Raw genomic sequence first — 27,848 nt, forward strand, 5'->3', positions numbered from 1 at the left:
ATGGGGAGCCCGCAAGGCAGCCCCGGACAGGGCGGCCTCGGCCTGCTCGTCCTCCTCTTCCTTTTGCTTCTGTCGCCCGCGCGGGTGAGTCCCTCCCTGGGGAGGCCGGACCTTCTGGCACCCTCGGGAGGAGGGGGAGCGGGATCCCCTCGGGTGTTGCTCCAGGGCTCAGGGGAGACGCAGGGGCTTTCCCGGGCGGGGAACGTGGCTGAAGGAGGCGGCTGTCCCGTCAGCCGCCGGGTGTGGGTTAGGCCGCTGGGCTCGGGGCGGCGTGAAGCTGCAGCGTGGTACCGCGGTGTCCCCTCCTGACCCCCGGTGGTGCTCTCCCTCCCCTTTCCCCTCACTCCTCGGGTCGGTGCCGGGCGGGACAGCCCAGTGACAGAGCAGGCCCGCCTGGCAGCACCTGCGGTGCGAAAGCGGGCGTGCTGGGGCTTAGCAAACTTCAACTTCTGCCCAGTACTAGTCCCCTGGTATTGCACACAGCAGCAGCTGCCCGGGGTGCCGCGTTCCTGTGGTGTGCCCTGGTTATGCAATGCTGTATGCATGTGAGTAGCCATGCAGTCACATGTTTGTGCAGAGGCTTGCGTGTGTCCTCAGTGTCCCATTCGGTTTGCTTACAGTGTTTCTTATGCTAGGTGACAGCCTCCTGCAGTTAATAGTTTGTGTGCAGTAAGATCTGCTGTTTATTGATGTGCCAATATTAAGACTACACCTTTCTTTAAAACTAAGGACTAGAGTAAGATGGACTTCTTGATACTTCAGGAAAGAATAGTGTAAAACCTTCACTCCCCTACTCAGTCATGTTTTGTTTATGCTGTAGTCCAAGATAGGAGTGAGATACTCCACATTCCTCTGGAGAAACAAGGACTGTCTTGTAAGCCTTAATGGTTTGTGGGGTTTTTTTTCCCCTCTCTAACCAACTTGGAAACATACTTTCTAGGTCCAGTTTTATGCTTAACCCTTTTTAACCTCACAAGTTTGTCATCCTGTGTGTGTGTGTGCTGAGGTTCTGTTTTCATAGCCTCTTCAAACAACCTTTAAAGAGCTTGGACAGAAAACTAGGCATTCATTCTTCTATTACCACTGGAGAAGATGATTGTTTAGTAATGACTCATGATTTCCAGGTGGGTAGGTAATGGCCTTCACACCTTACCAACACTGCTTTATGTAATGTTTTTGGAGGGAGATATCATCTTGTAGCAATGAGGTGTGTCCTAGGCTGGTAAGGAAATGACAAGATGCTTTCCTTTAGGTGACAGAAGGATTCTGAGCTAGAGGAGCTTGAAACAAGTTCCCCTAAGATTTAGGGGATCCTTGTAGAGGATGTGGTGTTGTGGTCCATAAGAAGTAAACATTGCAAAATGACTTGAACCATGTGGATATCAGTTTTGTAATGTAAGAAGGCAAAACTTGAATTTTTTGCCATTAACTCTTATTTGCAGCTTAACACTCCACAAAGTGGACCTTGATACCTTTCAAAGAGAAGCTGGTCCTTCAGTTAGTGTGTGTCTATATAGTGTTAGATGCTTGCAGAAGAGAAGCATTGTGAAGGTGAACCTGTTCTCTCCCTCAAGTATACTGGTAGTGTAATGTTTTCATGCTTTTGGTTGTGGTGTGTATAAACCAAAGTGCCCTATGTCATATTTCTTCTTTTTAAAGAAGTCAGTGGACTACAGTGGCGTTTCAGTTTGCAATCCTTCCATTATGTACACTTTCACAATGAACTTGGAAGTGTTCAGGCCATTTAGGATATATCTTTCACTCTGAACAGTGCATGGTAGAAGACTTGTGCCAGCTAACCCCTTACTAGTTGACAGTTAACTAGTCATTAATGCCGTCTAAGAATGTTTGGCTCTTTTAGTCCCTTTTCTGAATGTGGACTCACAGGAGGATGAAGTCTTGAAACTGTTCTGGTTCTCTTATGAACATCCTAATGTACTGGATGGTATCTTGTGTGCTTAATGGCAGCTTTTCCAGTTGATCCTGGTATAATCACACTAAAACACAGGTTGTCAAATTGGTGGCTAAGCAAAGTTAGATACAGGGTTCCTATCAGCAACTGGGATCCCAAGCTGTAGGATATATTTCAGTTTCTGAAATCATATGGGAGGATGTTAATGGCAGGTACTGCTCTGTCTCAAACTTGCTGAGCGGCCTGCAGTGTGGTGTTACCTGACCTTGGGCAAAGTTCTGAAATGCCTGTGTGGAGCAACTTGCTTGTCAGGGCTGACAATCTATCTTCAGAACAAGACAGTAACCACTTCAGTTACTTCCTGGAAAATCAGGAGTGACTTATTCATGGTCTTTCTGGATGGAAAGTGAGGAATTCTTAGAAGGGGAGAGATGACTGAAGGGAATGACTGGTAGAACTGAATAGTACTTTGCTGGGCAGTAGACAAAACAAGCTAAGTGTTGTGCAGTATTGTTAGTGTTCTCCTGCAGAGCATCAGAGGTATTTTGGTGCAGGTGGCCTTATTGCAAACACCTGCTAGTTAGGAGCCCTGTGCTTTCTGATCATGCATGCAGTCAGTGTGTATTTTCCCAATAAATCATTGTCAGCTAATACCAGCTTGCTCTTACAGATACTGAAGTATTACCATTTTTGCAAGTTCCTCTTCCTATTTGACCCTGACTTTCCTGTGACATGTGAAGTGTCCTTGGATAACTCCAGAACTGGGACTTGCTTTGCCTGACCAGCAGTAGCTAACGATTTTTCTGTCTGAAAGGGAACAGTCCCTGACCTATGAGCAAAGGAACAAGAGCAGCTTGGCAGACAAAGCTTGCCTCTGAATTGGCTGCCTCTGAACAAGTTACTGAGAGAGACAAACTAAGAGTAAGAATTAAACCTGTAAAGTTTCCTTTGGTCCATGGACCCCCCCCACAAAGGGAGGGCTGTGAGGTAATGTGCAACTTCTGGGGCAGATCTGCAAATGTGCCCTGGTCACCTGCTTCCATAAACCGGTCTTGCCATTTATTAAGGGTAATGTGGTATTGTGTTTTCCTAGAATTCACTTTCTCAACCTAGGGGCAATATCAGCTATTAAGTGTGATGTAGAATAGATATTGAGTGTGGGGTAGGCTTAAGAGTATGTTGTTTCCTGGAGTCTTTCTTCTTGCCCTGCAAGATCCCAGATGTACCATCCTAGATGAAAGAAGGGGAAACAGCTGTATCTGCTGTTGCCTTTTCCATACATCACTAATCTTAATTTGGAGAGCCAAACAATGTTCACTTGTCATCTGGTATTTGCAAGACAACAAATAGTTGCTGTTTCTGTTATACAACATCATCATTGTTCTTTGTCTGCTTAACAGCTAGATATTTATTGTTGGTGATGGCTAATGTTGCTGGAAGCATTGAAGATTATTGATTTGTTTCAACATGCAGTTGAAGAAACTTGGACTGAAGTAAATGTGTTTATGATCTGTTGGAACAGTAGTTTTCCTACAAGCAAATGATAATGCCTGGGAACTAGAATGCTGTAACAGAACCTTTGTAGAATGCTAAAAGTCATTAAATGCCCGTACTTGCTTGTGTGCAAGCTCTTTATTAGGGTTCCTGGAGTTCTGACCTGAGGTGAAATTTCTCTTCAAACAAAATACATCTACCAGGAGTAGGAATACACTATTCTGAACTCTGGAGAGGTACTGAAGGCTAGTGTTAGGGTACTGCCAGGTGGTTTCTAAGCTGTGCTGGGGGCAGGAGGGAACAGCCTTAATCTAAGGTTATGTTGCTATTGCTTTGTAAAGTACTTAAGAAATTCCCATTTTAAAATATGGAGCACTTAGTAATGAGATCTTAAAAAAAACCAAACACAAACCCACAAACAGAAAACCCCAAACAAAACCAAACAAAAAACCCAACCCTGTGTTAGCTTTGTTATTCTTACCCAACCCTGAGTATCTTGCAATGTTTAGAAGGCAATTGGCTTCAACATAGCATTTATCTGTTAGATGATTGTTCACCGACATCTTTTCTTAAATGGGTGAAAGCCCTCCTAGCCCCAGAATTAAGTGTCTTGAAAGTCTGACTCTGCAAGCAATAGCTTTGTTAACTGTGACTTATTTACAACCACGCTTACTCATCCCTATCTCTTCCTACCAGTGTAGGAATGTTCTTCTGAAAGAATGGAAAGAGCAAAGTACTTGTTTTATTCTGTAACTTACTCTAGCTTTTACTTGAGGGTTTTTGTGGGAAGAACTTCTAGCTGTGTCTTATCAGTGGTAATGGAGTAGGTTACTTAGTTACTTGTAGTATCCCTGAATACTGTCTGAACCCTAGGAGACCAGCCCTCTCACATATTTTGTGGCTGAGTCAATGATGAGCATGCTTGTTAATGTCTGAGAGCTGTTGGTGACTTTAGGCTGTTGACTTTGTGTGTTGGTGCTTTTTAGGTTTATTGACTTGGTTCAACCACTGTAAATCAGGGATCACCAAAGCTTATCCATTTGGGGAACAAATTCAGACTTTTATTAGTGAGACCTTGCTAGTTAATGGCATAAATATCATCTTATATTGTCTCTGAAGTTGAATTCTTGGTGTTAATACTGAAATAGAGTATTCAAACTTGCAGTTCTAGGTCAAAGTGCTCTTCTAGTAGTTAAAAGTAACTTCTAAAACCTTCTAAACAGGCTGAAAGCTTGAGTGATAAACATGTTGTTTTTTCCATTGTAGGTTTTCTTGTGGATCTTCAGTAATATGGTTCCAAACTTTTTATTCAAGTTACAAGTGTAAGCTAACACTAGGCCGAAACACCCCATCTTGCTTTATTTTCTTGTGTGTTTAGCTGAATAGTTGGTGCATGACAAAGTGTCATGTCCAAGTATATTGCTTTATGTTCTGTCCTGAAAACAATGGCAAAAAGCCTTGTAGATAAATTTATAGACATAATACAGCTTGTATTTTATTTTGTATCTGTAGTTATAACCAAGGAAGTGTTACCTTGAAATACAGAAAACATTTTTAAAACAGTAGAGCTACCAGTCAGCCTGATGTGGGAGCTGAAATTTACTTTGTTTTTCTATGCAAGAAGTACCCTGATAAGATTTTTGTAGCTGGTAACTGCATTACCAGTTCTACCACACTTTCCACTCTGGAAAAAAGTAGGTTGATAGTTTTGTGGGTTTTAGAAATTAAGAAGTGTTATAACAAGACTTAATGAAGCATAGAAAGTGGGCGTTTTTTAGAAAGTGTTCATAGAAGGTATGATTACAAACCATTCTAGACTAAACATAGAAGCCAGCCTGATACTGAAGAAAAACCTAATTCTGTTCGCATGAGCAGTAGTAAGCAGCTCAAAATTTTTTGCCCTTTTGCAATAGCAGTGAATCTGTGCTTCCTCTTGAAGAGATGATTAATTAACTTCTGACACTGGTACATACAAACACTAAACCATCTTCTTTCCCCACTAGTAGACTGTTTGATGTTAAAACTGGGGTATACAGGTGTGAGGAAGCAGAGTTGAAGATAGTGACTTCTAAATTTACATCAAAGAAATGTGGACTGTTTACATTAATTTGCATGAATAAATTTACAATGTAGTTTCTGTAAATAGTCTCCAAGTTACAGGAATTTAACTTTTTGGCTTATGCTGGTGTTTAAACATTCAGTGTTTACAAGTGCAATCTTAAGGGGTGCTTTCCAACTTGTATGTAAGAATATGGTGATATTTATAGCAGCTGGCTACAGGTTTAGCTAGAAGAAATGCTAGAGTAGACAAATAGTGACCTGGATAAGTGGTACTTAAACTGACTTTTGGACCTGGCTTGTAGTGAGTAATGTTGTCTAGGTTAAGTTAAAGGGAAAGCAGGGTCAAGGTAAATTGGTGATGGTTATTGTCCCTGATTTAAAAAAAAATTTACTTTTTTGAAGAACTGTCAGTGTTTGTTCAGCACAAAAATGGGTGCTGTGGAGGCACTGTAACTCTGGGTAGCACTTGGGTTTTATGAATACAGCCTTTCAGGGGCCTCTCAAGTCAGTAAACAGTATTATTCATGGTCAAGCACAAAGCACAGCAGTCTGTCCTTGCAATGTAAGCATATGGTGTTTCTACAAATGCTAGGTCAAGGTTGTTCGGAGATAAAGCAGGTCAGTTATCTCTAAGACTGTACCATGCAAACTTCTGATCAGAGCTGGGAGAAGTGTAGTAAATGTTTGTGCAGTCTGCTTTCTGCTTGCAGTCCAGGTGCACAGGAAAACCTTGGAGCTGTCTTAAAGCTTTTGCTGTAAATAACTTGTTATTGCATTAAATATTTTAATTTTCAGAATAAATATTTTGGTTTAGCATTTCAGATATCTCAGTGTCAGTACCACTGAATAAAAACACAAGGCTTGAAAGGTGCCATTGTCTTTTTATTTCCGTTCTTTATGCACATAATAAAGAGCAGAGTTCTCAATTTTTCAATATTTAAGTCCCTTAAATAGGAACATCTTTAAAATGAGACTTGAAGCTTTTTTCTTTTTACTTAACACTGTAAGCCCACTTAAATATTGCACGCTTAGGCTTGAAAGCAATGCTGGAGAGCATCCTTTGAGATTGTTACAATATGTGGCTTTCTATGGCAAGAGCAGAGCTGTGAAGTTCTGCTTTAGAATCCTCTTTATGCTGATACTTCCTCAATCTGTCACTGTAAGTGACTGAGTTTGCAAGAAGGATTAAAAGGTGGCAGGAGGAACTGAAATATTGCATATAAGCAGTACGTTTCTCTCCATGTACACTGACTCAGATGCTCTAAAGTGACAGTTTAACCCACTAATTGTATGCATTGTCTTGCATGAAGAAATTATTTTCTACATCACCTTATATTTGGAGATGCTTTTCAAGTATTGATTTAGGTTTTTCTTAAGTAACTCTTATACTTGGTCATAAGTATAGACAGTGTACTTCCTGTTTCTAGACTGGGCAAGGAAGGGTGAGGAGCCCAGCTGGAGATCAGTGGTGATGTGCATCTGTCAAAAACACATGCTTTTGTTAATGAGTGCTTTATGTAGTACATGCTGATGTTTAAATTAGCAGTAAGTTATCTAATCTGGCTTGTAAATGACTTTTAGAATGGTAGCACATAAACACTACCATAGCTGGGGAATTTGGCAACTATTCATTGCAGTTAATCAGTTATCTTGTGTTGATTAGGTACTTCCACAATTGTGTGTCTGGTATGGGGAATGTGGAGTTGCTTCTGGAGACAAGAGATACAACTGTGCATATGATGGACCACCAATAGCATTACCAGAGGATGGCTATGACTTAATGCAGGTGAGCTTCTTTTGGAGGTCTGCTGCTAAAAATACTCTCTTTAGAGTTCTATATTGGGTTTGGTTGGACCTGCACTCTGACCTTTAGCTTTCTTGTCCTAACTTGAGAAAGTGAACAGATTATCTCTGATTTCTTAGGTATAGCTTGTAGCCCCAGCTGTGTGAAGGTAATGCCTCAGTTTCTGCTCAGAGATATGAGAAGTGTCTGATGTGATTACAGGCTTTCACAAACATAACATTAAATACAGGATTGGTCCACTTTCCTGCGTATTTTCCTCACTGGTTTGAGCACTCTTTAGTCAGACTGTTTTTTTAGGACTCTTTGAAGCTACAATACATTCTGCAGTTATGCCCTTCTTATCTCTAAAGGAGAAGACTAAACTATGTTTTCCATCAAATGATCATTCCTGATCCTTCTTAAATAGGAAGGCAGTACCTGACACTCACTCAAATGGAGCAAATTTGGACCAAGTTCAGTCTCCTTAGCTGTGTCTAGTGTGAGACCATATTTCTTTATCTGGGCTTTAACTGTCAAAGTGAACAGAACCGAAGTCAAAATAGAGTTTGTGGATTTGGTGCACAATATAGGATGATACTACTCCAGACTTGCCTTCTGGCAGATGGTAGTTCAAAGCTTTAAAATGTGAAATAGCTGTAGTTAAACAATGGTTTGGCTGGGGGCTGGAGTGACTTAAATATGTAGGTGAGCGAACTACTGTTTTGTACTGTTTCTGAAGACTTAATGTACAGATCTTGTATGTTACTATCAATTACACTTGTATTAAATGCATTTATCTCTTCTATAAACTGAACATGAAATAGCTTTTCCAGGTAATCAGTGGTTTTTTAGTTAGTGGCTTGCCTTCTGAGACTTCAGAATCTGATACTATCTGGAAGGTATACTAGAGGATAAGCTGCAGGAATACTTTTGACTTGGATTAACACGTGTTGTCCTCTTACTAACAGATTCTCAAATACCATTATCATTCTATATATATAGACCCTGGTGACTAAAGGTCATCTGAAGGAGCTTTTTAAGAGGAAATGATGCGAATAAAAGAAGCGATTCTTCTCCCTATTCTCTAAAGAATCTCATTGGCTAGACTGATTTTTTTTTTTTCTGTGCATCAACCACAGCAGCAGCTACTGTCTTCTGAAATATGCTGAAGCAGAGCCCCTAACTATAATGAGTTCTGAAGTCTTAAACATGCTTTTCCTTCCTCCCCCCTGATCTCAGTACTGTTTTTATTTAAGGAACTCTGTCCAGGGTTATTCTTCGGCAATGTTAGTACTTGCTGTGATGTTCATCAGCTTCAGACTTTGAAAAACAACTTGCAGCTGCCTCTGCAGTTTCTTTCCAGGTATGCTAATGAATAGCAAAGCACACAGAGCTTTGTAACATAGTAAGAAAGCACATTAAGATTCTTCAGTTCAAGTAGACTGCAGAAAAGGTGGTAACTTCATTTAAAGGCTTGTTGGAGCAAAATTTTGGAGAGACTTCCTCACCCATATCAGGAGGCTTTAATTTCATGAAACAACTACTTGCAGTCTGGATTGAGTTAGCTGGTAGAATAACCATTACCTTAGTTTGTCTCAAGCTACTGTATTTGTAATGAAGCCTTCAGAAGAGGGTGACGGAAACTACTGTTCAGTCATCCTCTTCTAACAGAAGTCTTCCTGCTAGCAGCAGTTAAGTTTTCTGTCAAGTTCTGCTTGTATCTGCTATTTAAGGTAGGCAATTTTGCTAGTCAGTTATGTTGATGCTACTGGTGAGTATTAAGCAATTTTAAGCACCAACTAATGCTGTAGTGCTAATTAAAATTTTGCAGAATTTAAATATTTTGTTCTGTCACTCTGAGCAGAATGTTTATGCTTGCTGTGTAGGTCAAACCAGATGTGCCTTGCATCTTTACCTCTTAACCTAACTGCTGTTCATTGACTTTCCTACCCAGATGTCCATCGTGTTTTTACAACTTGATAAACCTCTTCTGTGAACTGACTTGCAGTCCAAATCAGTCTGACTTTCTGAACATTACAAGCACCATACCTTATTATGATCCAGTTTTAAAAGAAAACAAAAGTAGTGTTACAGAGCTGCAGTACTTTATTGGAGAACGCTTTGCAAATGGTGAGTAAACAGTGTGTGTTAATTTTCCTAGGCTTTTGTCAAGGTAACAAGACTAATGCTTTCTTAGGAAGAATTGGGAGGGGGCAACATCTCTTTGACTGTCTTTGGAAGTTTGAGGCATGAAATAGCAGGTCCACCTTGAAACTGCTAGTACACTAACTTCTGTCTGGGTAGGAGACATTACACTGACGCTGTTAATAAATGTTTTTGAACACTCAGCTGAGACTGGACATCTATACAAATTGTTAATAGCTGATAACCCTGATGACTTTAACTTAAGAAAAACAAAGTTGTTGCCAAATACTAAATGTCCAAAGCCTACCTGATATTGAAACTGTCTGGTAAGTATGAAAGTAAAGCTTGTACATAGTGCACTACAATGGTTCTCTAAGAGACACTCACTCCTCTAGAAATGGACTGTTCTAGTCCTTTGTCAGATCCAAGGTTGTTTTTCCTAAGAACAAACAAATTCGGGTTGTATTTTGGTTTTATAGCAAGCTTGAAGCCTTAATTCAGTCTTTGTACACTTTGTGCAGTAACCTTTAATCAAGTTATGAGACACTTGAAAGACATGGCCTACAGGTCAAAAGTACCTTAAATATTTGTTGTAACTTTCCCTGAAAGGAACTTTTAAGTACTGTTCCTTCTCAAACAGTAAAGTAGATTCTAGTGTAATGCAGGTTCAGGTGGCCTACTCGGAGTAAGATAGCTGTAACAAAGCATTGCAACCTTGAATATTGTAAATACAACTGAAAGCATTGTTTCACTGTGTTAGGATGTTTCCTCTTGAAAGCTATAAGCATGTTCTTTGAACTTGATGAGTCTTAAATTATTGGAAACACTTGGGATGCTCACTCAAATAATAACATTGGTTTAAAGACTGTTCTGTTTTCATGCACTCTTCCTAGCAATGTATAATGCCTGCAAAGATGTGGAGGCTCCATCAAGTAATGTTAAAGCACTGGGGCTGCTGTGTGGGAAGGATGTCAAGGACTGCAATGCAACCAACTGGATTGAGTACATGTTTAGTAAAGACAATGGACAAACTCCTTTCAGCATTATTCCTATCTTTTCAGGTAAGAAACTGAATAGTCCTTGCCTTTGAAATTTCTGTCAAAGGCTGTGTGCTATAGCCAGTATACTGATTTGTTAAACAGCTGCCTTGTGATGAACGTCTGCAGTCAGGCTTTTAAAGCAATGTAAACTGATTGTTTCTTTTGGTTTCTGCCTGGAAGTCATACTTTGTGCTTGTTTTGTATGCAGCTTATTGCTGTATAGATTTCCCAAACTCATTAAGGGATGGACTGAGCTTAGGCAACTGGATAGCTTGTATTTGTACCCTGATCCTTTAGGATTTCTTTGTAAGGAAATTGTTATACACATCACAGTCTGAACAGATGAGGGGGATGACAAATAATTGCTGGGATGGTAGAAGTATATGCTTATTAGTTTTACGTAACTGAAGTGTTCTAAAACATGACCAGTCATTTAGTTAGTAGACAACTGTAAGTAGTCAGTACCTGCTATAGAAAAGGCAGTGGCTTCTTCAGCTGTAAGACCAAGAAAAGCTACTCTATATAAAGGCTAGGGGCTTTCAAAGAAAGAGTGAACTCATTTAACTGGGAAGCTTGTGTTGTGAAGAATTTTTTTACCTGGTAGTAAACTGGCTCTGCAACTTGTGATTTGTCATAGATGTTCCTGTCCATGGAATGGATCCTATGAACAATGCTACCAAAGGCTGTAATGAGTCTGTAGATGATTCGACAGGACCATGCAGCTGTCAGGATTGTTCAATTGTTTGCGGTCCAAAACCTCAACCCCCTCCATTGCCTGCTCCTTGGCTTTTGTTTGGTTTGGATGCTGTCTATGTCATCATGTGGATCTCATACATGGCATTTCTACTCATATTTTTTGCACTAGTCTTTGGAGTCTGGTGTTACAGGTAAAGCATTCAAAATGTTCAGCTCTCAAAGTCACTTGCCTTTTCCCTGAAAATTTCCTTTGCCTAAGACAGAGTACTTATGTCTCACCATACTTTGTCAGGAGATGTGGCTGAGCGGGAGAGAATCTCTAAAATGTTGACTTAAAGATAATGGGATTGTAGGAACTCAGTTCAGGATCAGTGGGAGAGAGCAAGATCTAGTGTTGGCAGCAACATGCAATCATAACATAATTTTCCTGCGAAGTAATACTTGTAACAAAACAATCACTGCCTGGTTGCACATTAAGTCATGAATACTTTTCCTTAGTCTCCTGTTCTGGAAAACTAAAAAAAAGCAGCACATTGCAGTGAACACCACAGAGAAAAACTAAACAAAAAAGTTTGAATTTTTTAGTTTGAAAAACTAAACAAAAGCTGAGCTTCCAGTAATTACAGCATTTTGTATAAAGTAAGGGGCAGCAAGCTAGCTTCTCTGTGCTGTGTGATACTCTCTAGTAAAGTGCACAAGTAACTGTAGCTGTAAGTGCTTTGGTGTGGGTGCACTAGCAATCAGGAGCAGTGGAAACCTATTCATATTTAACAGCATTTTCCAGAGGCTTCCACTATCTAATATCCTTAAGTATGGTGGTACTTTTCAGTGCAGCTTTAATATTGTCCAGTTATTATCCAGCAATTTCAGATTCCTGGTCCTAAGAATTAAATCTGTGTGGAAAAGGATAGTGGGTGCAATAAACTTAGGACATGCTCAGCAGCCTTATCTTACTGGGCAACATGCATAGTAAACTACATGAAATGGTAAGGGTGTCTGAGATGTCTGGTTCATAGCCCAAAACATCCTGCCATAACTGAAGTCTGATTAGATTACTATGCGGAGGCTATTGAACTTATCTCCTGCTCTGGGTATCAGACTTATATTGCTTATACTCATTCCTATCATAAGTGTTCTGGGCTATAATTTGCCTGCCTTCAGGACAGGAAGAAAGTACCTTAGTTTCCTTTTTCCTCACTTACCCCTTCAGGCTAAGTAGGTGTACCTTAAGCAGCTTGACTAATGAAGTAAAATATTTCTAATGTAGAAATCTCTTGCAAATGTTACCACTCTAAGTTATGATCCATTTAAAGAGATTCTCTGTGCTTTTAATACTACTGATCTTCTAAATATGTCTAAAGAACATGTGCTTGATCCAAGCTGGAGAAGTTTATTAAGACAATGGACATGGCTGTAAGTTTTTCTAAAGGATCATAAAGCCAGAGATTGCTGTTCTTCAGTGGATGGGTGTAGGGGCAACACAGTGCCTCTGGAGGAGTCAAGTATCGGATTTATTACTAGCATTGGACTCTATTCTCACTGTACAAAACTGAAAAGATACCTTTTTTGGGGAGCAGGGTAACGTAGCTTTTTGTCTTGCAGGAGGCAGCACTTTGTCTCAGAGTACACACCAATTGACAGCAATATAGCCTTTTCTGTGAATTCCCATCGTGACAATGGTATGTCTTGGATAACAGTAATAGATTTACTAGAAACTCAGCTTAAGTGCATCCCCTTCCTGAGGACAGGCTCTGGAATTTTAGTGTTGTTAGGCCATGTAATCCATTCTTCCAGGGCTTTATTTCAGTCTTTTGGTCCATATCTCTTTTAAGAATGTAATACTTAACCCTATTTTGCTGGATGCTGAAAGCCCTGGTTGCACAGTTTATTGGCCTAGCTATACTAATAGGAAGTTCTGGAGTGCTTTGTATCTGGGGGTGAAGGGGGCAACATGATGCTAAAATCAATTTGATCCTGTTCTGGCCTATCCATGTATCCATTCAAAGCATGCCATGGAAGAACTGTAGTTTAATTTGTGTAGCAGCTGATGTAGCTCACTTTAAGGCAGCTCTTTTTAATGCTTATGTACCTTTTAGCTTCTTCCTGCCTTTATTTGCTGTGCCTACTGCTATCAAAGATAATTTTGCATTAGAAGGGGCAGTGTTAGGTACAAGCTGGTTTCTACCCTCTTGACCTCAATTAGGGATTGGTCCCTGTGTCTGACTGTCAGTGTGGACATAGCTTCTGGTGATTACTACAGCCAGAGCTAGAATAAAATTTCATCTTTCCTAGTGGACTTCAAGAAAATGCTGCTTAACTGACTCCTCAAACATTTACTGTTTACTACTTGCTCTTACAGGGAAAATTACCTGTGGCGAAAGGCTTGGTGAAAGGTTTGAGAATGGCCTAAGAATGACATTCACATCATGGGGGGCTTTCTGTGTCCGAAATCCACGTCCTGTTATCCTCTTCTCTGTGGTCTTCATTGCAATGTGCTGCTCAGGCTTCGTGTATGTTAAAGCAACTACAAACCCTGTAGATCTCTGGTCAGCTCCAAGCAGCCAAGCTCGCAAGGAGAAGGAGTACTTTGACACACACTTTGGGCCATTCTTTCGTACTGAACAACTTATTATTCAAGCACCAAAGAGCCATCCAGACACCTATTCACCGTACCCATCGGGAGCAGATGTACCTTTCGGGCCTCCACTTAGCAAAGACATTCTCCATCAGGTAACTGGGACTTCCCAAGAGCAAAGACCTAAACATACCTAATGGATATAACCATATGGAGCTGGCTGCCACCTGTAATGCCATGCGTCTGTCAAAAAAACCCACTAGATATTCATACTAAAAATCCTAGTTTTACTATAAAAGCTTTTTGCTGAAAACCTTGTCTTTTAACCTCTTCTGTTGGAGGTTGGCTTGCAAGGTAAGTCCCAGTAAGTATTCTTAGTGTGAAAACAGAAATAGCGCAATGTAGTCATGTGCTTCTGTTGAGGTGTGCTGTTGCCTTTATAAACTCACAGGAATATAGCATGCATTTAGTCCTGTCTTGCAAGAAAAACGCTTTCTTGTGCTGCTCTTAAACCCACAAACCAAACCATAGTTGTCTTTTTTCCAAGGTGCTGGATTTGCAGGATGCTATTGTCAACATAACTGCTTCTTTTGACAATGAGACTGTAATGCTGAAAGACATTTGCCTGGCTCCTCTTGCTCCCTACAACAACAACTGCACTATACTGAGTGTACTCAACTACTTTCAAAACAGTCATTCTGTACTAGATCACACTATTGGGGATGAGTTCTTTGTCTACGCTGACTACCACACTCACTTCTTATACTGTGTTCGGTAAGCAGTATGATTACATGTTTTTCTAACTGTAGGCTGACTAGATCTTTGTCTCGTTGGCAAACAAGAGTAGCTAGTTCTCACTGCATCCTTGAACCTTTTCTTACCCCTTTTCTTACCCCTTTTCAAACTCGCAATACTAAGCAGAACTCTAGATCAGTATAGATTACTTCTGTTTCTTTTTCTCAGTACTTCCGGAGTTGCATTTTAATCAGGTTTCAGGTTAAGCTTGGCTTGGTGCAGACACTGGCTGTGTTTTATTTTACCCATGTTTCAAATGCTTCTGAGAAGTAGAATTCTGATACAGAAAACAGTTTCTAAGCTTTCACTTCAGTTGGGTAGAAGCCACTCCTTGTCTTAGAAGCTATAAGGAAGACACCTTTAAAACCGTATTTAAATTCAAAGCAAACATAGCACAAGGGCAGTGTCTCACTGGCAGTCTTATCTCATTTCTCTCTTGATAGTCAGTTATAATACAACAGCTTTTAACTTTTTTGTCCTGTGGTGCTGTGCCTTAGTTGTCAAGCAGAAGCTAACAATTATTGCTGGTGATCTCTTTAGGGCTCCAGCATCACTGAATGACACAAGCTTGCTTCATGATCCTTGCTTAGGAACATTTGGTGGACCTGTATTTCCATGGCTGGTGCTGGGAGGATATGATGGTAGGTGGCAAACCAGTGTTGCAGTTTGTCTTGAAAGTATATACTTATGTGCTGCCTTTGACACTAGAGGTTCGTTCTCATTCAACACATGTCTAAATGCACTCCAGGGAAACTGGAGTTCTGTTAAACTTTTGGTAAGTAGATCAGTGCTGAGTTTGGAAGCAGACTGCTTGCATTTGACACTTCCAGAGTAGTCTATTACTGGAATATACTAGTCTTGCTGACAAGTATGAAAGTGTTCAGTCTACTTTAGGCCTGCTAACGGATCTTTTAGTTTTTGGACACTAGATACTTCCTATCTTTATCTCAAATTGACATGCTGGGATACACATGTATTTTGCTTTTGAGTTAGAATAAAGTTTTGTCACTAATCTGAAAAAGCAGTTGAAACTAGATTAAGATGTTCACAGAGGAAACCCTTTCAAAATTATTCTGAAGCCAGAATTTTGTTGAAAGAATTCATACGGTTCAACATAACCTGATAGATATATCAAACACAAATGTACTAGAACAGCCTTTGAAGGCAAGCACTTGGTAAAATAAGTACAAAAATCTACAGTTTAGAGTAAAACCTAAGTAGGCAAGAGGCACCATGTTTAAGAAACAACATCCTGTTATCTCACTAGAAGGAAAATCATAAGAACTGGTTATATAGTAGCCCCTTGTCTAACCATACAACAATTTAACGTCGGGGTGCCATGAACATGGTAAATGATTACTTTTGAATACAATCTGGAGTGCTTAACTTCTATTTTTATTTCAGTAATGTCTATTCTTATTTCAGTAGTGTTTTTGAGGACTCAATGTTGTTAAACAGTTTGCATTTAATGGAGTTGTGGGGATGGAATTGCTTTGAACAATACTGATTTTAAACTTAATTGTACCTGCCTATACTGGAATGTAAGCTCCATTTTGTAATGCCTGATAACTTTTTTCCTACTCTATAGATGATAACTATAATAATGCTACCGCTCTTGTTATTACTTTTCCTGTCAACAACTACTACAATGACTCAAGAAAGCTAATGAAAGCCTTGGCATGGGAAAAAGAGTAAGTAGGCTTCCTGTATTCTGAAATGCATATGTTACTTAGAGCAATGATTAAATGTGGGTATATGAAAAGCACCTGTGCTGCACTGACAGTTTCTCAGTATATCTACAGGGGTGTTTTGAGAAGCAGCAAAACCTGTTAAGGACAGACTGTACTGGTCATAAGACTTTCACTTTATCTGGCATACTTAACTTGCTTTAAGGAGATATGTTTTAGTCTTGTTAGTGACCATCTAGTTCAGTAGTACTTGCTGAAGCATGGCCAGCAGGTTAAGGAAGGGGGTTCTGCCCCTCTACTCTGTTCTGGTGAGACCCCACCTGCAGTACTGCATCCAGCTCTGGAGCCCGCAGCATAGGAAAGACATGGACCTGTTGAAGAGGGTCCAGAGGAGGGCCACAAAAATGATCAGAGGGATCATGGAACACCTCTCCTGTGATGACAGGCTGAGAGAGTTGGAGTTCGTCAGCCTGGAGAAGAGAAGACTCTGGGGAGATCTTATCTCAGCCTTTCAGTACTTAAAGGGGGCCTGTAAGAAAGATGGGGACAGACTTTTTGGCAGGGCCTGCTGTGATAGGACAAGGGGTAATGGCTTTAAACTAAAAGAGGATAGATTTAGACTAGATAGAAGGAAGAGGGCGGTGAAACACTGCCACAGGTTGCCCAGAGAGGTGGTAGATGCCCCATCCCTGTCAACATTCAAGTCAGGTTGGATGGGGCACTGAGCAACCTGATCTAGTTGAAGATGTCCCTGCTCATTGTAGGGGGAGGTGGACTAGATGACCTTTTTTAAAGGTCCCTTCCAACCCACACTGTTCTAAGATTCTATAATTTCATATAGTTCACTTCAGCTAGAATTACACAGGTGGACTCTCCAATCTACTGGACTGTTACCACCACTGGAAAGGTCCAGCATTATCCTGTAACTCTTAAACTGTAATATTTACAAAAATCTTCCAGATGAGGATCTAAAGCTTTCATCCCATTCAGTCTTGAAGAGCTGATGTTGGCTTACAGAAGTCTGATACTAAGTACAACTAGTGTCTACCTGTGTCACAAGCACATCCCTTCAGTTAGGGGAAGTGAAATAAGGGTTAATAAATTTTTCAAGTACTGTAAGCAAGCTCTGGTCATATTTCATGTGTCTACTTTTAGGCCTAGCTTTGAGGAAAACTGCACTTAAGCATAAACTATTTCAAAGCGTATGCAAGATATCTGGTTGTCCTCAAACTCTGGAGAGATCATGGAAAGGTATTTCAGTATAGTATATTTCTAGTGCTTGTAGTACAGTTCTAGGGATGTGTAGTCAGCACCCCTCTTTTAAAAATGAGGAATGTCCCTCAAAGTACTGTCTAGCCACAGTGCAATCCTGTACCACGCAGATGATTTAGATTTGCCTTCAGCTGACTTCCAAGTATTTCTAATAGAAGATGTTTTATCCTTTAAAGTGTGACTGACTTTTTTTTTTTCTTTCAGGTTTATTAATTTTTTGAAGAACTATGGTAATCCAAACTTAACTATATCATTTTCTGCGGAACGGAGTATTGAAGATGAAATCAATCGTGAAAGCAAGAGTGATATTGGCACTGTGTTGATAAGCTATATTGTAATGTTTGTGTACATCTCCATAGCTTTGGGACGTATCCAGAGCTGTAGAAGACTGCTGGTATGTGTATAGTTCTCACTGCTGTAAACAGTGAAGCTACAGCTTGCTGACTGCTTTTTCTTAGCTTTAAGTGACTGAATGTGAGCAGTCTGCAAAAATACTTCAATGTTGTCTTAAAGCATTGAGCCCTCTTCAGGAGGGCAGGAGCTAGGGGGAGCATTGTCCTCCGTGGCATGCTTGACAATTTGTGTGCAAATAGCCTCAGCTAAGTCTATCTTCACTTGAGATGTGCAGTTAACCTTTAAGGCTGGTAGCTTCAAGCTTTTTTACAAATATCTGGATCTTTGAAAGAACCAGAAAAGTAAGCTTTCCACTAACTATATAAATGTAAGAATGCTGGGGTTTTTTTTACCTTTGCTATAATCTGTCCTGTGTGGTGATGCTGTTTTGGCTGACAGTCATTACAACTTTTTTAGGTGGATTCAAAGATCTCGCTGGGCATTGCAGGCATCCTGATTGTATTGAGCTCAGTAGCATGTTCTGTAGGTATTTTCAGCTACTTTGGAATCCCCCTGACACTGATTGTGATAGAAGTAATTCCCTTTCTGGTGCTGGCTATTGGGGTGGACAACATTTTCATTATAGTCCAAACACTTCAGGTATGTATTCTTTCATACAGACTCTTCTAAATGTGCCTGTTATCTGTGAAGGCTGTTAACTCAGAACAGAATGTCTTCTGCATTCCAGTGCTCAGCCCAGTCTGATATCCCCACAGGATAGCTAGTGGTCTTGAAGAGAGCCAAGATTCTATGTACATTCCCCCCGCACTCCCTAAAAAACAAACAAACAAAAAAAAACCCCTGCTTTTTCTTACTGCTGGTTGATATCAAGCTCATTTAACATGGTTTCTGGTACACATACTAATGACGTACAAAAGAATAATATTTTTAACATCCTTCTCTGGTAGTTGTAGAACTTCACTGCTATTTTGATCACTTGTAATTTTAGTGTATTGTGAGCAATAATCAAGGACTAAACTACATGCTTCAGACCAGGGAATTCTGACACTAAGTCTTAGTGGGTAATCTGCTTTCTAATTTGACAGACTCAATAAGCCACTGAAACTGGCACTGCCTCTGGCAAGTGTGTGGTTTTAGCTGAAGAACTGAACTTACTACTGTAATTTAAGTTAAACTTGAAGCAAGGCAACAGGGAGTGATCATACTGCTTTTGTATTGGAGAATCTGCTTTTTTATCTCACTTATGTTAATGCAGTGAAAATGATGATAGGCTTGGATGTTTGAAAGTTGTTTCGTTTTCTTTAAGCCATATGAAAGCACTTTCTGAAGTGCATGATTCCTAATTATAATAAATTATTGCCTTGAAACAGAGAGATGAGCGCCTTCAGGGTGAAACACTGGATAAACAGATTGGCAGAGTCTTGGGAGATGTGGCACCCAGTATGTTTCTCTCATCTTTTTCGGAGACTGTGGCATTCTTTCTTGGTAAGACTTCTTTAACATTTGAAGATAAGGGCCTTATACCTGCATGTTGCAAGAATAAATGCAAAACTAAAATACAAAAAGCAAGAATTTGTAGAGGAAGTTTAACTTACTTGTTCATTGCTATAATCAAGTTTAATTTGATTTCTACTGAGGATAGGCACTGTAGTACTTTAAGAGACTGGCACAGTTAAAAAGATGCAATTCTGAATCTGTCAGGCTCGTCAGCTTGAAAGGCTGGAGCTTTTTACTGATTTGTAGTGACTAATAAGTCTAAATTTGACCTTAGTAATGTATAAAACATCAGGGTGTACTAGCTCCTACATTGCATTTAGTCATCTTGCCACTGCTCGGGGGGAAAAAAAAAAGCCTCTATGACAGCTTATATTTGAGGTTCACTCTTATAGTATGTGTTAGAGGCATATCTTATGCTGTTGCCATTCAAGTATAAACTGGCCTTCTTTCACAATGAACTGGTTTACTTAGAGTGTAATTTGCCATTTGTTCAACTTGCACTGAGTGGCTTATTATTGAAGCAACACCTTGCTTGACAGCACTCCTTAACTACCCTCTTATGCAGCCTGCACAAGACTGGTAACTTTGGAACTGAGAAACGTCTTAAAGCTAGTCACTTGCAGAGCCTTGATGCTGTCAAACAGGTCAAAGACAGCAGTTGTATCGAGGCTCATATCAGCTGTTTACTCTGAAGAGAAAGGCTCTTTGTCCAATTAAATTGGATATCTGTCTAGAAAAGGCTCATGCGTTTTGGAGAGAAGGGAGCTTGCTTGATTAACAAACTGGGTCACTTCCTTCAGGGACACTGTCTACGATGCCAGCGGTTCGCACATTCTCACTTTTTGCTGGAATGGCTGTGCTCATAGACTTTATTCTTCAAGTCACTTGCTTTGTAAGTCTCCTGGGCTTGGATATTAAGCGTCAAGAGGTAAGTATAAACCCACCTGTAACTTCAGTGTAATACAGATGGCACCTTCTGCAGAACTGTACTAAATCTGGCATTTAATCAATTTTCAGAGGAATAGACTGGATATTCTGTGTTGCATCAAAAGCAATGAAGAAATGAGCAGAGTCCAGCGTTCTGAGAGCATCTTATTTCTGTTCTTCAAAAATCTGTATTCTCCGTATCTGCTTAAGGATTGGATGAGACCAATAGTAGTATGTATACTCTGTTTACAGTAAGCAGTCATCTAAACTTGAGCAAAACTGTAGGGAACCTAAAGGTCTCATACTGAAGAAGAATCTTCAACACAGTGAAACAAACGAAGCTTCTAGGATTTTTTGCTTTCAGCATTAGTATTCAAATAAACTTTTGTAACTGCATGAGTATTTCTAGTAAGTAAGAGGCTTGACCTTGGATTGTCTGAGGCCCAGATTTAAGAGTTGCATTACTGACAATCAAGTCACTTTAGGCATATGTCAAAAATCAGCACATTGGCTCCCACACTGCATTAATCTAGAGTGGTGTTGCTGTATCTGTGATTCAATTTGAGGATACTGAATCAGTATCTGCTTATTTACAGAAGGTGTTTGGCATATCTTTCACTGCTGCCTTTCAAATATAAATTTTCCCTTATGGCTCAAAAGGGAACTCTTCAGTAGCTAGGTTTTTACTGCCACTGTTGTACTCAGCCTGGGTGGCGTACTTAAACTAGAGCCTCTTTGCCTGGTTGCTCTTAACTTAGTAAACTACTTCTTCTGCTTGTTGTTTCTGTGCAGTCATCACTTCCATGAATTTGTTTTTTTTTTTTTTTGCAGATAGCAGTGTTTGTGGGTGTTCTGTCATTCAGTACAGCAGTTATGCACAATGTAGAGATTGGACTGGATCAGTCTCTCTCAATGCCAGATGTAAGTCTTAAGATCATGTTGCTCTTCAGCAATTCATGGCTGGATTGAAACCTTGATATCGTGTGCTACCTCAACGTTATGTAATAGTAATTCAAAACTTTCCCTTTAAGGACTCCTATGTAATGGATTACTTCAGCCAGCTCAGCAAGTACCTGCATGCAGGTCCTCCTGTCTACTTTGTCCTAGAAGAAGGGCACAACTACACCTCTTTGGAAGGGCAGAACATGGTGTGTGGTGGAATGGGCTGTAATAATGATTCACTTGTCCAGCAAGTCTTCAGTGCTGCAGAAATTGGTAGCTAGTAAGTCTTTTGTGCTTTTCTCTGCATAGTCACATGGAAGAGATGTAGCTGACCAGTGTGTCCTTTTAACTTAGTTCCAGCTCAGCTGTTGATTGTACAACTGACACTCTGTCATACTTGCTTTATACCGTGGTTTTGGGAGAAGGGGGAAGGAAAGAAGCTGTGGCAAGTCTCCTAGAATAAGGATAAAACCTGTCTGGACTGGTGAGATATACTGATGTACTTGAGTTTAGAAAAGGAGCTTGATCCTTCAAGGAATTTGGGAATGGTAGGAAGAACAACTCATGAAAACCTCTCAGTATCGTTAAGACTTCCTAGAAAATTATTTGCTTGCTCAGTTTCTAAATTTGGTGGATAGCCTGGCCTAGCAAGGCTAAGCAGGAATTGTATCTGGAGTTCAGTAGCTAACAATTGAAGAAAATCTCTTCCTGATTCCTTCTACTGTAGTTCAGTGGTTTTACTTCAACCTAACTGAAGGAGCTTTGCTTGAAAACTGAGGCAAGAGTATCTGGAATAGGATGGGGCATAGAGGGGAGGAATGGAAAGCTGACCTTGAAAATGGAACTTGAATACAGGGAAGAAGCTTCTGGTGTCTGCTAGCTGCAGTGTTAGGAGCAAGACTGGCTCTTGGATGGGGTACTGGAGCAGGGGACTGCATGGAGAGCTAAGTAGCTTGGATCATAATGAGTTGACATGGTGTGAATCAGCACTGGAGAGATCAAGGGCTGTGTTCTGGAATGAAACAAAATTACTGATGATGGATATGTTACATTATCTCATTAGCACGAGGATAGGCTATGCCCCATCATCCTGGATTGATGACTACTTTGACTGGGTGAAGCCACAGTCATCCTGCTGCAGAGTCTACAATGCCACTGGACAGTTTTGCAATGCTTCAGGTATTAGCATCCATCTTGTTGCTAGGGGATTAGCTTGGTTTGCAAGTTTCACAGCCAAAACACTTTATCATGGTATGAGTCAGGTGAATAGCTTTGCTTACTGTGAGCAGGCACCTCTTGAGTTGCCCTCTAATTTGTTTGAACTGCTGTTTGAGTGAATTTAAACATTCTACTCGAATGCTGCAGGATGAAGGCAGTCTACCTAGACAGCCAATGTAATGACTATTCAAAAAATAACTGGTTATAAAAAAAAATTTTGATTCTTCTCCTGGTTTCACTGGAGCATGCAAATGTAGTGCTCTGTTTTTGTTCAGATCCTTCAGTTTGGTTTAATTCTCATCAGGTCTAATGTAGATGGTGCACAAGTAACTGAGTTTTCTGGTAGCCCTTGCCTTAGTAGTAACAAATAAAAAGGATTACAAATTTTATACAGAATTTCAGGGCTGATCAGTTATTTCATCAGTAAAAATGCTTTTTATGGAATTGGATTCTGTAGTATTGCAAGTCAGAAGTTACTAGGGTTACAACGAAGAATACTTGATCCTGAAGCTGACCTTCTTCCTGCATTTCTTCAGTCACCGATCCATCCTGTACTCGTTGTCGACCACTGACTCAGGAAGGCAAGCAGAGACCACAGGGCAAAGACTTCATGACATTTTTGCCAATGTTCCTCTCGGACAACCCTAATCCTAAATGTGGCAAAGGGTAAGAGCCGTATTCTGTATATCTTGCTTAGACCACTGTGTCAAAGATACTTGCTCTGGAAGTGTGACTTCTTTTGTCTGCAAGGTTGAATATCTACTGTCCTTCTAAAAGGCATACAAATATTGACATCTTATCTGTTCTATAGTATTTTCTGAAACAAAAAACAAATGCATCATCAACTAAATGGAACAGTAGCTCTCCCCTGTACAAAGAGAAACAACTTCTATAGTCAGTCTGTTCTAGTATATCCTGTGCAGTCTTGAAATGTATTGTGGTCTGAAGCTTTTATCAGTGTTGGAAACTGTTAGAAATTGAGTTATAAAATCTAATAAATTTGCATAGTGCTCGCTGACATTGACATCTAAAAAGTTACTATGTTTATATAGAGGACATGCTGCATATAACTCTGCTGTCAACTTTATAAACAACAAATCTGATGTTGGAGCTACTTATTTTATGACTTACCATACTGTACTGAAAACATCGTCTGATTTTATTGATGCTATGAAGAAAGCTCGGGTCATAGCAGATAACATTACCGAAACCATGGGCATCAAAGAGAAGAACTACCGGGTGTTTCCTTACAGGTATGCTTTCTTGCCTTAGTGACAAATATTCAACTTGAGGAACTGAGAGAAGGTACTGGTTAATAACTTCTTAGAGACTTGAGTCTTGAGTTTTGTCTAACAGGAGGTAATATAGAGACCCTGGAACATCTAGTAAAACCACAAAAATACAAGTTTTGCATCCACAGCACTAACTTCTCTTTACTGGGGTTGATAATTACCTTAAATCAAGAAACCTCCTTCATCACAAAGGTAGCTCTGGCTTCAACTTGGGCACCTCCTAGCTTTCATAGTAGGATTTAATAGTTCTAACTTCAGCAGATATGTTGACCTGGGTTATTGCAAACTGTAATGTGAATGTATTGACTTCCAACTTAAGTTATTTAAACTGAAAGCAAAGGCAGCAGTGATGTCGTCTACTGCTTGTCTAATGCTTGCATGATTAATGTACTAAAGACACTCTATAAAAGTACCACAATGAAATGGAGTTGGAATTGATATCCGTACAGCTTAAATACTGACCTCTTTACTTCAAAGAATCCTATCCACCCTTCTGGTCTCACTGCATAATGAATCAGTCCAGTCTTCTGCAGCGGTTTCTGCAGATACTACCATCAATCTGAGGAACTACCTTCTGGTGTCTGCTGCAGCTGCTTGTATTGAAGTGTGGGAGTTACCCTGACTCAGATACAACCTGTATTTGAACTGTTAGTGAAGAGTTGTCATGTAACAGCCAGAGTTCCATAGGAGTCATTCCACTGATGCTAGGGAGCCAGTTCCTTTTGGTGACTTCTGTAAGGAGGGAACTACTTTATCTTTAGCAAAGAAGCTAATCTAATATTGGCATATAACAAGGAAGGTGGCTAACTACAACTTCTGTTCTTTCCACAGTGTGTTTTATGTCTTCTATGAACAATACTTGACAATTGTGCATGATGCCATCTTTAACCTCTGCATCTCCTTGGGATCAATATTTTTGGTGACAACTGTGCTGCTTGGTTTTGAAGTATGGGCTGCTGTTGTGGTTTCAATAACTATTGCTATGATAATCATCAACATGTTTGGAGTGATGTGGCTCTGGGGCATCAGCTTGAATGCAGTTTCATTAGTAAATCTTGTCATGGTAAGTTAAGACATCCTTCTGCTTCCGTTTCCAACTCTTGAACAGTTCTGTGTCTCAAGTATATATTCATGATACAGAGTAGTATTTTCTACTAAACTTTGGGCATTTGTGTATCTTAATGTATCTAGATGGTGTGTAGAAAACAGGTTTATTCTGACAACTGGTCCTAGTACTGGTACGATACAGCAGTTGAACTGTAAGCAAGACTGTATCTGGTGGTGGTCTCTTCTGTTCTGCAGCGATAGCTGTATTGGTACTATACAGGCTAGGCACTGTTACATGTCAAGAGGTTGTTCATGCCTAAGGTAAGGATATGCAGGTTAGCGTTAAGGCTTCTGCTGTATTTGTTTTATAAAGTAGATCTGTGATGTGCTACCACCAGTATTGTTCCTGCATAAATGATGAAATCACTTGGGCAGAGTATGCCTTGGTGAAACACTCCAGAACTTAGTGACTAATAGTTGAGTGCTGGAGCTCTGGCTTATCTTGCTCTCTACAGATCTATTGCAGAGCTGAGAAGTTATGAGAGGGGAAACTGTTGCCCATGTTACAACTAGGTGTATGTTCATGTGAGTCTGCCTGCTAGATAAGTCTAAGATTTGACAACTGTTAATCAATGTTGTAAATGACTATTTAAACAGCTTTTTTTTAAGATTAAACTAAACTGTTAAAATCAGCTGAATTTTTATCAAATCAGCAAGTATACTTAGTGTTACTCTAAAGCAATGTTACTGCAGCTAATATCTGTAAACTGATTTTTGGAGTTTGGTGTTCACTGCGTGCACTGTATTGAAGCCAGCTTTCTGCAACATCGAGAAACTTTTGTCCTCCAATACGATCTCCTCGTCTGATGAAATAGTCAGAACATGACTTGTCCATGAGTAATGACTGGTGGTAAAATGCCATATAGTCCTTGTAACAGCCTCTAGTATCCAAGCAATGCTGAGCTTGTAACTTCAATGACATTTTAATCCTGGGAACTGAACACAGCTGCTAGAACCTCTCTAGAGTTCAGAGTAGAGACCTTACTGTCAAAGTGTTCATCTAAATGGCATTTTCATGTATCTTTCTTCTCACTCTCCAGAGTTGTGGTATTGCTGTGGAATTCTGTAGTCATGTGACAAGAGCATTCACTGTTAGTACTAAGGGCAGTCGAGTAGAGCGTGCAGAAGAAGCTCTGTCTCACATAGGCAGTTCAGTAAGTATCTACTGTGTGGGTGGGAAAAGGAGTAACCAAGTTAACCTGTTCAGACTATACCAATATCCTTATGACTTAAGGATGGCCTTGCCTTTTCTTTTTGGAGTACTTGATTAAAACTCTTTAAGAGGTCAGCCTAGGCTTCTGCTAGTAATAGGAGTGATCAAGACTCAAATTTTCAGTCTGATGTTACTACTACTGAATAGTAGAGAAAAGAGCTAAAAGCTTTAGCTGAACTAGTCATTTGGATTAACTTTGAATTCTCCCATTGAAGTTGTAGTGCTTCTCCCAAATATCCAGAGGTGAGTAGGAAAGATTGTTCTGAATATGGGATCCAGTTGAAGGTTTGGGAATGCAAGTAGGGTTTAGTATTTAGGCAGTACTGTCATGTTGCTGAGAATAAGATAAGCAATTTGGATGGGGCTGAAATAGACTGTTCTGGCCATATATGTACTGGACCCAGGTGAGGAACTTCATGCCAGTGTAAGTTATCTCAGTAACAGCTTTCATCTGTATTTGCCTGAAGTAAAAATTAAACTGAAACTAGGTGGCTGTACAGATTAGAGTGGATTTCTAATCATACTGAGCCTGGCCTGTGGTGTCAGGTTCTAGTGGGACTAAGGAGTTGAACCTTCTCCCAAGCAGGTCTTGGATTTGCTTCTAATGACTAACAGGTAAGGAGGTATACTACATAGAGGAGCTTCAAATTACGTAAGAATTTAACAAATGTTAAATGGATTGCATAAAGCCCTACTTTTTTTTTATTGACAGGTTTTCAGTGGTATCACACTGACCAAATTTGGAGGAATTGTAGTACTGGCTTTTTCCAAATCTCAAATCTTCAAGATATTCTACTTCAGGATGTATCTAGCTATGGTTCTGCTGGGAGCAACACATGGACTGATCTTCCTTCCAGTTCTGCTTAGCTACATAGGTAAGATGCAACTATCTGCTCCAAAACGCACTTCAAACAAAAATGGCTAGCTACCTCTGGACACTTGCTTTCCATTAAGCAGGAAGGATTGCAAGGATAAAAATCAGTACCTGAATGTGCCTTGCTGACATTCAAGTAGCCAGTCTGCTGGAAGGCAAGGGTTGACTGGTGGCAGCACAAGCTGATGGTTAAGGTGTGTTGAACTGAAGCAACCATAGCCTGTCCTCCATGGAGGTGGCTGCCTAGGCCCAGGTGGCCCAACAGACAGCAGTGTGATTAATGTCTCTAAGCCTGGGGACAGGATGGTGGGTGGAAGCAACAAACCTGCTGTGGGATGGTGTTCCTGCATTTGCAGAAGCTATCTTGCTTTGCAGGAAGGATGGTCCAAATGCTGTCCTCTTGGAAGGAAGAGAACTTGGAAATTCATGCCTATGGTGTAGTTCTTAAAAGCAGACTTAACTCCCTGAAGCAAGGCTCAGTTAAAGACTGATGGAGACTCACCTAAGCACTTGCTGCTGCTGACAGCTATTAACAGCTGAGCAGAACCATGTTTCTGAAGTAGCATCAATGTTAAGATGAACCTAGACAACTAAGATCATGCATGCTTCTCGATGACTTGACTGATCTGCTATAATGTTAAGACTTTGGAATAATTCTGTTTTCTCTCACTCAGGCCCATCAGTAAATAAAGCTAAAACTCATGCTGCACAAGAGAGGACCAGAGGTACAGAACGGGAGAGACTCCTCTACTTCTAATTTTTAACAGTGTTCAGTGGACTGTATGAACTGTGGCTTAGGCCCAACTCTTCTTAAGAACTGAAGGGCAGCACTGTTCTATGACTATCACACCATAACTACCACTGACTTGACTCCTGCACAGATTCAGCTAGAAGATATCAGCTTTAAACTCAGGAAATGCTACGTGTGGCTCGTGTAACAGTATTACCAAAACTAGGTGTGTT

General features: G+C 40.2%; 1 protein-coding gene across 1 annotated transcript; it reads left to right on the forward strand.

Annotated features, from left to right (window-relative positions):
• Window positions 1-27,642, forward strand: NPC1 (NPC intracellular cholesterol transporter 1; the record flags this gene model as incomplete). The annotated part of the gene is made up of 25 exons (XM_082015467.1): window positions 1-84; window positions 7,131-7,253; window positions 8,507-8,613; window positions 9,205-9,380; window positions 10,289-10,456; window positions 11,073-11,322; window positions 12,734-12,810; window positions 13,491-13,861; window positions 14,254-14,480; window positions 15,042-15,142; window positions 16,090-16,192; window positions 17,666-17,855; window positions 18,272-18,454; window positions 19,186-19,300; window positions 20,113-20,240; window positions 20,330-20,470; window positions 21,071-21,160; window positions 21,271-21,461; window positions 22,245-22,360; window positions 22,936-23,065; window positions 23,452-23,652; window positions 24,523-24,754; window positions 25,839-25,952; window positions 26,724-26,886; window positions 27,560-27,642. The coding sequence occupies 25 exons, from the start codon at window positions 1-3 to the stop codon at window positions 27,640-27,642; spliced, it is 3,864 nt and encodes a 1,287-aa protein (XP_081871593.1).
• Window positions 27,643-27,848: the final 206 nt, after the last annotated feature.

This window comes from Phaethon aethereus (genome assembly GCF_964289735.1).
Source record: "Phaethon aethereus genome assembly, chromosome: 2".
Classification (NCBI taxonomy): domain Eukaryota; kingdom Metazoa; phylum Chordata; class Aves; order Phaethontiformes; family Phaethontidae; genus Phaethon; species Phaethon aethereus.